This window comes from Nothoprocta perdicaria, unplaced genomic scaffold (genome assembly GCF_003342845.1).
Source record: "Nothoprocta perdicaria isolate Ctin4 unplaced genomic scaffold, notPer1 scaffold_72, whole genome shotgun sequence".
NCBI lineage: Eukaryota > Metazoa > Chordata > Aves > Tinamiformes > Tinamidae > Nothoprocta > Nothoprocta perdicaria.
Genome location: NW_020455999.1, coordinates 1 through 8,593, shown reverse-complemented (window position 1 = coordinate 8,593; position 8,593 = coordinate 1). Strand labels below are relative to the sequence as shown.

Here is an 8,593-nt window from a genome sequence, read left to right as displayed (position 1 = left end):
ATCCCTGCCCTACTGGGTCCCATTCGTGCCCACCCCATGTTCAATCCATCCATGACCACCCCATGTCCCATCCATCCATGCCCTTTGCCATGCCGCGTTTACATCCACCATTCCATGTCCCATCCATGCCCACCTAGGTCTCATTCATGCCCACCCTGTTTCCCATCCGTCTGTGACCATCCCATATCCAATCCATCCATGACCATTCCATGTCCCATCTACRTCCACCATTCCATGTCCCATCCACGCTTTATTGGGTCCCATTCACGCGCACCCCATGTCCCACCCATCCACGACCACCTCRTGTCCCATCCATCTATGGATACCCCCTGCCCACCCTTTGTTCTCTCACTCTACGCCCACCCTTTGAATCATCCATGACCACCCTGTGCCCATCCCATGAACCATCCCATGTCCCATCCATCAATGTCCATCCGATATCCCATCTATTACCACCCCATATTCCATCCATGCCCATCCCATGTCCCATCCATCAATGTCCATCTGATATCCCATCTATTCCCCTATCCCATCCAAGCCCACCTTGTGTCCCATCCCTCCGTGCCCTCCCTATGCCYCATTCCCCCAGGGAGTCTCCTACCGAGGTAGATGTCACCCTCGGTGTTGGCCATGATCTTGGTGCCTGGTGACTCCCCGTGCACGGGCTCCTCACCGTCCACCTGCAGCCACCCGTGCCGTCCCTCCCTGCGGGGACACCCGTCATTGCCCGCGCCGCCACCGCGGCACCATCCCCGTCCCCGCACGCCCTGCGCCTCACCTGGTGGCCGTCACTCGGTGCCACTCGCCGTCGTTGATGGGGTCTTCGGAGACGATGGTGGCCTCGCCGCTGCCCAGCTGGTAGCTGCAAGAGCGCGGTGGGCTCAGCGCAGGGACGAGGGCAGCGGGGCCGCGCCGCGGGCGCCCCGCTCACCTGAACACCAGGTGCCCGTCTTTGAGACCCAGCCCGATGAAGTCCTTGGCTTTGCCGCCTTCTCCGGGCTCCTGTGGACACAGCAGGGCCGATCACAACGGGGACAACGGGGACAGCCGGGGACAGCCGCGCGGCGCCGCACTCACCGCGCCGTGCCAGAGCAGCAGGCCGTGCGCGCTGCCCGTGCGCACCTCCAGCTCGAGCGTCTCGGGCGCTCCAGGGGTGCTGCAAGGGGAGCGCGGGCGTCACGGGACGCGCCAGCGCGCCACGCCACGCCGCGCCGCGCCACCCACTTACCCACGCGGGAACACGTGGCCGGGCAAGGCCAGGTAGGCGCCGTCGCGGAAAGAGGCGCCGAACTGCCCAGGGGCGTCTGTGGAGGGGACACGGGTGAGCGGAGGGGACACGGGGGAGCGGAGAYGCACGGACAGGGGTCGGGATGCCCAGACACGGGTCGTGGCACCAGTGCAGAGCCACCTACCATTGCCACCGCTGCCCTCRTGCGCCCAGTCGTGGTCGAGCTCTGCCAGCGCCGAGTCTGTGCAGGGTGTCAGGGTGTCAACTCGGTGTCACCCACCACGTCCCCACCCCAGCGYGTCCCCGCTGCGTCCCCAGCACTCACTGTGCTGGCAGTAGGCGCCGGTGAAGCCCTCGGGGCAGTGGCAGGTGTTGGCTTTGCAGGTGCCACCATGCAGGCAGGGGTTGCCCAGCAGGCAGCGGTCATCGGCCAGCTCGCAGCGGGGCCCTGGGGACACGGGTGTCACCACCGCCCTGGCAACCCCCCCGCAAGCGTCGCGGTGGCCCCGCGCTCACCGCTGAAGCCCTCGCGGCACAGGCAGTGGAAGGTGCCGGCGGCGGCGCCGGCCACGCAGCGGCCCCCGTGGCGGCAGGGCGCGCGCTCGCAGGGCGAGCTCTCCTGGCACTGCGTCACGCCGCGGCTCTGCAGGAAGCTGTAGGACAGATCCACCTTCTTCCCGTTCACCGACACCTGCCGAGGAAGCAGTTGGGGGAGCGGTGAGGTGTCGCGGCGGCCCCGCGCGGGCCCGGGCGTCCGGGCGGCTCACCTCGCTGATGCAGCCGCGGAAGGCGGCGCTGACGTTGGCGGCGCCAGGCAGGCGCATGGCGGGCTCCACGCCGCCCACGTAGAGCGGCGTGCGCAGGTTCAGGCCCTGGCTCTTGCCCGGCGAGGAGCGCTTCACGGGCGCGCCGCCGTCCACCACGAGCGTGCCGTCCTTGTTGAGGCGCTCGGCCGTGGCGCGGTGCCAGCGCCCCAGCGCCAGCGCCTCGGTGCTCCGCAGCACCGCGGGGCCTGCGGGACAGCGCGCATGGCAGCGCCCACGGCTCCCCGCGCGGTGCAGCGCCGCGGGTCGGCACCGGCACCGGGCTGGCGACGCCGAGGAGAGGCACCCCCGGGCACACACCACACTGGCGCCCCGCGTCGGGGATAGTCTGGGGGCACTGATGGCATCGGGGGACCAAGGAGATGTCCATGGGACCTCAGTGATGCCCAAGCACTGCAGTGATGCCCAGAGGACTCCAGTAGTGCCCAGGGGACCCCAGTAATGCCCAGAGGGCCACAGAAGCTCCCATGGGATACCAGTAGTGTCCAAGGACCTCGATGATGCCCAGGGAACCCAGGAATTCCCAGGGGACCCCAGCGTTGTCCAGGGGACCTCAATGATGCCCGGGGCACCCAACAAGCTGCCAGGGGACCGCAGTGGTGCCCAGGGACTGCAATGATGCCAAGGAACCTCAGGAGTGGCCAGGGGATCCCAATGATGCCCAGGGCATCCAAGGAGCTGCCAGGGGATCCCAATGATGCCCAGGGCATCCAAGGAGCTGCCAGGGGATCCCAAGGATGCCCAGGAACCCCAGCAGCTCCCAGGGGATCCCAGCAGTTCCCAGGGTCTCCAATGATGCCCAGGGAATCCAGTGGTGCCCAGGGGAACCCAATGATGCCAGGGAACACCGATGATGTCCAGGGATCTCACTGGCACCCCGGGGCCACGGCAATGATGCCAGGGAACCTAAGTGGTGCCCAGCGCCTACCTGAGCCCAGCTCGTAGCGAAACTCGAGGTGCCCGCCGGCCATGGCCAGGACCACGAAGTCCTCCACGGGGGCGGCCTTGCCCCCGCTGAAGAGCAGCAGCCCGTCGGCTGCCAGCGGCTTGAACTCCACGTCCAGCCGCAGCTCGTGGTGGATGTTGGTCAGCGGCGGGTAGGAGATGAAGGCGCCCTCCCCGTCAAAGGACGGGGCACTCACGGCCTCGCCTGGAGGGGAGGGACGACCGGCGGCACCTCAGCCTGGCACCGTGGGACCCACAGGGCGATCCCCGAGCCCACTGCACCTGCTTCCCAGGGGCAATATCCATTCCCTTGCGCCCGTCACAGCATTGCGCCCACCATTCTGGGGCAACACCCCTCTCCTGCAGCACTGCGCCCACGTCGCCGCAGCGGCGCGCGCCGCCCCGTGCCAACACTCACCATCCATGCACTTGTCCCCCGACTTGCCCAGGTGGCAGCGGCACGTGTAGCCCTGTCCGTCGGGCCGGTTGACGCAGGTGGCATCGGGTCCACAAGCCTCTGGCAGCGAGAGGGAGCCGGCGGTGAGACGGTGGGGAGCCCCTGGGGGGCCAGGTGTCCCCCGCGGTCCCCTACTCACCCGGGTGACAGTGCAGGGCCTGCGAGTACTCGCAGTTGCTGCCGGTGAAGCCGGGCGGGCAGCGGCACACGTAGGCGCTGCTCTCGGCGTCCTGGCACACGCCGCCGTTCTGCGGAGGAGCCCTGGGGGTGTCAGGCGAGCGTGTCCCCCCCCCGTCCCGCGCCGCCCCCGGCCTGGCCGCTCACCTGGCACGGCTGGTCCTGGCACGTGGGGCAGTTGGCGATGCCCTGCGCCCGCAGCTGGGCCTCGCTGAACGTCACCTCCTCGCCCTGGATGAGCAGCTGGCGCACGCAGCCTGCGGCGGCACCGCGGCGGCCGCTCAGCCACACGCCGGCCCCGGCCGGGCGCCCGCCCTCCCCTTCGCCCGCTCACCCACGAAGCCGCTGCTGAGGCCGGTCTTGGCCACGGCGCCGTAGTCAGGGTAGCCGCCCAGGTAGAGCTCCTCGTTGAGGTCCAGCCCCTGGAACTTGCCCTGCGGGAGCGCAGCAGTGGGGATGCAGGGGTAGCGGGACGGATAGAGGGGAAGATAGAGGGATGGATGGGTGGCGCCTTGGGGACAGTGTGGGTACCTGCGAGGTGCCGTTGACGGGCGGGAAGCCGTCGAGGGCCAGGGAGCCCTGGGTGAGGTTGCGGAGGAGGCGCACGGTGTGGTACTCGCCCAGGCGCAGCGGCGTCGGGTGCCGGATGGTGGCCATGCCYGAGCCGGCGTCAAACCTGCGGCGAGAGCGCCCAGTGGGTGCCGGTCCCACTGCGTCCCCAAGCGTCCCCCCTTCTAAGCGAYCCCCACCTGAACTCGGGGCGCCCGCCAACCAGCCCGAAGGAGATGAAGTCGGCGCCGCTGCTCTTCCTCTGCCCGTTGTAGAGCAGCATGCCTGTGTGGGGAGAGAGCGTGAGGCTGTGCAGACCGTGTCCGGGCGAGCGGCCGCACCGGCCACGGCCCCGCAGGGGGGCAGCCGGGCGGGCGCCGCGGCCACTCACCTGAGTAGAGAATAAGAGCTAAAGGAGAGAGGAGAAGGACAGACGGGCAGAGAGATGGAGGAGGAGAAACAGAGCAGATGAGAGAGGGTCGGCGCGGAGGCGACGGCACGGCGCGGGGCCGGGCGCTCACCGTCGGCAGCATCGGGCCGGAAYGTGATGCGGATCTCGAAGCGCTTGTAGGCGTCCTTGATGGTGGGCAGCGGCAGGAAGGAGCGRGGCGTCTGCGTGAAGTAGGGCACCAGGCGCTCTGCAGGGTGACACGCGGGGACGGTGACCACGGGCAGCGGCACGAGGGCCCGCCGGCACCCGCGGGCCCGCGCCGCCTCACCTCGCACGCGGAGCACGTGGAAAGCCGTCTCCTGGCCGCGGCGGTTGGTGGCCGTGCACACGTAGACACCGGCGTCCTCGGCGCGCACGGACGGCACCGTCAGCTCGGTGCCCTCCACGCGCGCGGCCGCCGGCAGCTCCCCCTCCAGCTGCAGCGAGGACAGCGGCTCAGCACCCATGGGCGCTTGGACCCCCACCCCGTCCGCAGCCCTCCCGGCTCCCGCTCACTTTGCTCCACTTTACATCCGGGACGGGGAAGCCGGATACCAGGCAGGGAAAAACAGCTGCCGAGCCCACCGAGACCTCCTTGACCTCAGGCTGTCCAGCGATGTGCGGGGCGGCTGCGGGGAGAGCGGGAGCCGTGGTTGCCACCGCACCGGGGGCAGCAGCGGGCAGRGGGCGCGGGGCGGGCGCTCACCTTGCACGTGGAGGATGACGTGGGACTGCACGGTGCCCACGGCGTTGGCGGCAGTGCAGCGGTACTGCCCGGCGTCGGCGCGCTCCACGCGCTCCATCCTGAGCGTGCCGGCGCTGGCGAGCAYGCCGGGGCGCAGGTGGCCGCCCACCTTGCTCCAGGTGACGTGCGGCTTGGGCTCGCCCAGCCCCAGGCACTCCAGCTCCACTGTGGTGCCCGCCAGCACCGTCTGCACCGCCGTCCGGATGTTGATGAGCGCCCGGGGCAGGGCTGGAGCGCGCCGAGAGAGACGGCAGGGACACGCATGAGAAATCGGAGCATTTTGGGGAGAAACGAAACAGGCACAGAGGGAAATCGGGGTCCCGGGGTGCCCCCAGSGATGGTGAGAGGTTGGAGGGTCCCAGGGGTATCAGGAGAAAGGAAGGGGATAAAGAGATGCCTGTGAGCACAGAGAGAGAATGGAGGGTCCCAGGGGTATTGAGAGACAGGGGGCACTGGGGTGCCCAGGGATGTGGGGAGGAACTGGAGGGGGTACCAAGGTGGCCGTGGGCTCCTACCCTGGATGGAGAGCGTGGCGCTGTCCTCGGCCTGCCCGCCGGGGCCGCTGGCGCGGCACGTGTAGACACCCTGGGCTGCACGCTCCAGGTYGTGGATGCTGCAGGGAGAGGGGAAGGGGATGCTGCAGAGGTGGCCCCGGCGGCCCCAGCGCCCCCCACACCACCGCTGGTGACATCCTTACCGCAGCAGCCCATCCCGCACGCTGCTGCCGGGGGGCAGCTCGCCGCCGTCCTTGAGCCACTGCACACGCGCACGGGGGTCCCCGGCCACGGCGCAGGAGAACTCGGCCGTGCCGCCCGCGCCCCGCACGAGGCTGCGGGGACTCACACGCACCGTGGGCGGGACGGCGGACACCACATCGGCATCACCTGCGCGGCGCGGAGGGGACAAGCCGTGACGCCCCGGAGCAGCGGCAGCGCCACACGGGCACGGCGGGAGCAGGGAGCTCACCTGGGGGCTCGCCGTGGACGGCGACGCGGGCGAAGGTCTCGGCGGTGCCCACGCGGTTGGAGACGAGGCAGCGGTAGGTGCCGGCGTCGGCGGGCAGCGCGGGGCTGATGCGCAGGAGGCCGTCRCGGCGGGCGGCGCGCGCCGGCAGGCTGCCGTTCACCTTGTCCCAGTGGAAGCGCAGCGGCGGCGTGCCGTGCGCCAGGCACTGCAGCTGCAGCGCGTCGCCCGCGCGCACCGCGCTCTCCTCCGGCAAGCTCGTGGCGTACGGCGGCGCTGCGGGCACGGGGCAGGGTTGGCGGCTGASGGGGAGGGACGGGCACGCGCACGGGGAGCGGCGTGGAGGGGAAGGATCTGAGGAGGGGCAGCCGAGATGGGTAGAACGGGGCAGTGGGAAGCGGAGGGGTGTGGGGGCAAGGGGAGGAAGGGAAGGATGGGCGAGCGGAGGGGGAGAAGGGAGGGATGGTTGGAGGGACGGGATGGTGATGGAGAGAGGGGGCTGGAACAAGGGAGGAGGTAAGGAGGGGAGGTGGAAGGAAGGATGGAAGGAGGGATGAATGGAAAGAGGGAAGGAGAGATGGATGGCAGGAGGGAAGGATGGGAGAAATGGATGGATGGATGGATGGATGGATGGATGGATGGATGGATGGAGAAATGAACAGAAGGAAGAATGGACAGAAGGAAAGATGGAAAGGAGAGATGAAGAAACAGATGGAAGGAAGGATGGAGAAAGGGCCGGTAGGAGGAAGGGACGTGGCGCCCCGCGCCTGCCTTACTCTCCACGTCCAGGACAACGAAGGCCTCGGCGAAGCCGGCGGCGTTGCTGGCGTTGCAGATGTACTGTCCCGAGTCCTGCTGGGCCGCGCGGGGGATGACGAGCGAGCCGTTGAGCAGCTGGTGCTGCCAGGGCAGCGGCGCCCGCAGCTTCGACCACTCGATGGTGGGCGCCGGGTCGCCTGCGGGCACGGAGCGGCTGGTGAGCGCCGGGGYGTCCCTGCGGGCACCAGGCGTCCCCATCGCAGCAGGGGACACCCCTACCTGCAGCGGTGCAGCTCAGCGTGGCCGTGTCCCCGGCCACCACGGTGACGGCGGGCGCCGCGAGCACCTCGGGGGCGCCGGGCGCCCGGCGGGCTGTCTCCACGCTCACGGCCACGTGTGCGTGCGCGGTGCCCAGGGCGTTGTGCGCTGTGCACACGTAGGTGCCGCTGTGCTCGGCTTTGGCGGGCGCCAGCTGCAGCACGGCCTGGCTCTCCRTGTGCAGCAGCGTCTGGTGCTCCAGCTTGTGCCGCGAGCCCGCGCGGCTCCAGCGCACCAGCGGCCGCGGCTCGCCCCGGCCCAGGCACTCCAGGCTGATGGACTTGCCCTCCTTCACCGTCACAGGTCCTGGCGGCATCACCGACACCGTGGGGGCACCTGGAAGGAGGGAAGGGGAGGGTATGAGATGCAGTGGGGGGACATGGTGCCACGACAGTGCCTGCAGGCACTGCCCACCTTGCACCAGGAGGTTGACCACGCTGCTGGCGAGGCCGAAGCGGTTGGAGGCCACGCAGTGGTAGGCGCCCTGGTTGCCAGCGTGAGCAGCAGCAATGGAGATCACTGAGCCGTTGGGGCTGATCTTGACATTGTCTGGAGAACAGGTGAAGGTCAGCAACAGGGATCATGCTGGTGCCCATCACAGTGATGTTCACCATCGTGACATCCACTACAGTGTCCACCATGGTGGCAGCCACCATAGCAACGTCCACCATGGTGATGTCCACCATGGCAATGTCCACCATGGTGACATCCACTATGATGACCACCACAGCATTGGCCAACATGATGATGTCCACCAGAGGAATGTCCCCATAGTGATATCCACCACAGTGTCCAACATGGTGATGCCCAGCACAGCAATATCCACTCTAGCAATACCACCACGACCATGGCMGTACCTTGGAAGTGCTGGCCAGGCCCCATGCGCCAGGTGATGTTGATGGGCCGGGCACCATCGTGGATGCGGCACTTGAAGGTGGCGTCCTCCCCCTGGGCCACGGCCATGCTGTGCGGGTCGATGGAGATGATGGGGCTCTGCAGGCCTGTGGGGAAGACAAACGAAGGGATGGAGGAAGAATGGAAGAGATGGCACACGCTCAGCGCTCACCCCAAGACCATCTCTGCCCACACTCACGGTAGCTGGAGCTGTCGCGGGAGGAGACCGTGACAGTGACGGTGGCCTCGCGGGTGCTGCTGCCCGAGCCCACGCGGCACACGTACTCGCCCGAGTCGGCCACCG

At 68.7% G+C, this 8,593-nt stretch overlaps 2 protein-coding genes across 2 annotated transcripts; both read right to left on the bottom strand.

Moving 5' to 3' along the window:
* Positions 1-524: 524 nt before the first annotated feature.
* On the bottom strand, positions 525-6,046 carry HSPG2 (heparan sulfate proteoglycan 2). The gene is made up of 22 exons (XM_026051062.1): positions 6,030-6,046; positions 5,871-5,968; positions 5,317-5,583; positions 5,127-5,239; positions 4,900-5,047; positions 4,702-4,818; positions 4,381-4,465; positions 4,163-4,307; positions 3,966-4,065; positions 3,779-3,888; positions 3,594-3,702; positions 3,416-3,514; positions 2,981-3,202; positions 1,996-2,240; positions 1,745-1,919; positions 1,554-1,676; positions 1,413-1,469; positions 1,229-1,304; positions 1,078-1,156; positions 932-1,002; positions 779-862; positions 525-705 (listed from the first exon to the last, which is right to left on the bottom strand). Exons 1-22 carry the CDS (start codon positions 6,044-6,046, stop codon positions 525-527), a joined length of 2,721 nt encoding a protein of 906 aa, XP_025906847.1.
* A 431-nt stretch (positions 6,047-6,477) lies between these two features.
* On the bottom strand, positions 6,478-8,396 carry LOC112957369 (basement membrane-specific heparan sulfate proteoglycan core protein-like; the record flags this gene model as incomplete). Its single annotated transcript, XM_026050991.1, has 6 exons — positions 6,478-6,481; positions 6,528-6,594; positions 7,095-7,274; positions 7,357-7,731; positions 7,810-7,944; positions 8,253-8,396. Coding segments are annotated over 6 exons (905 nt in total), but the record flags the coding sequence as incomplete, so codon positions are not given.
* Positions 8,397-8,593: the final 197 nt, after the last annotated feature.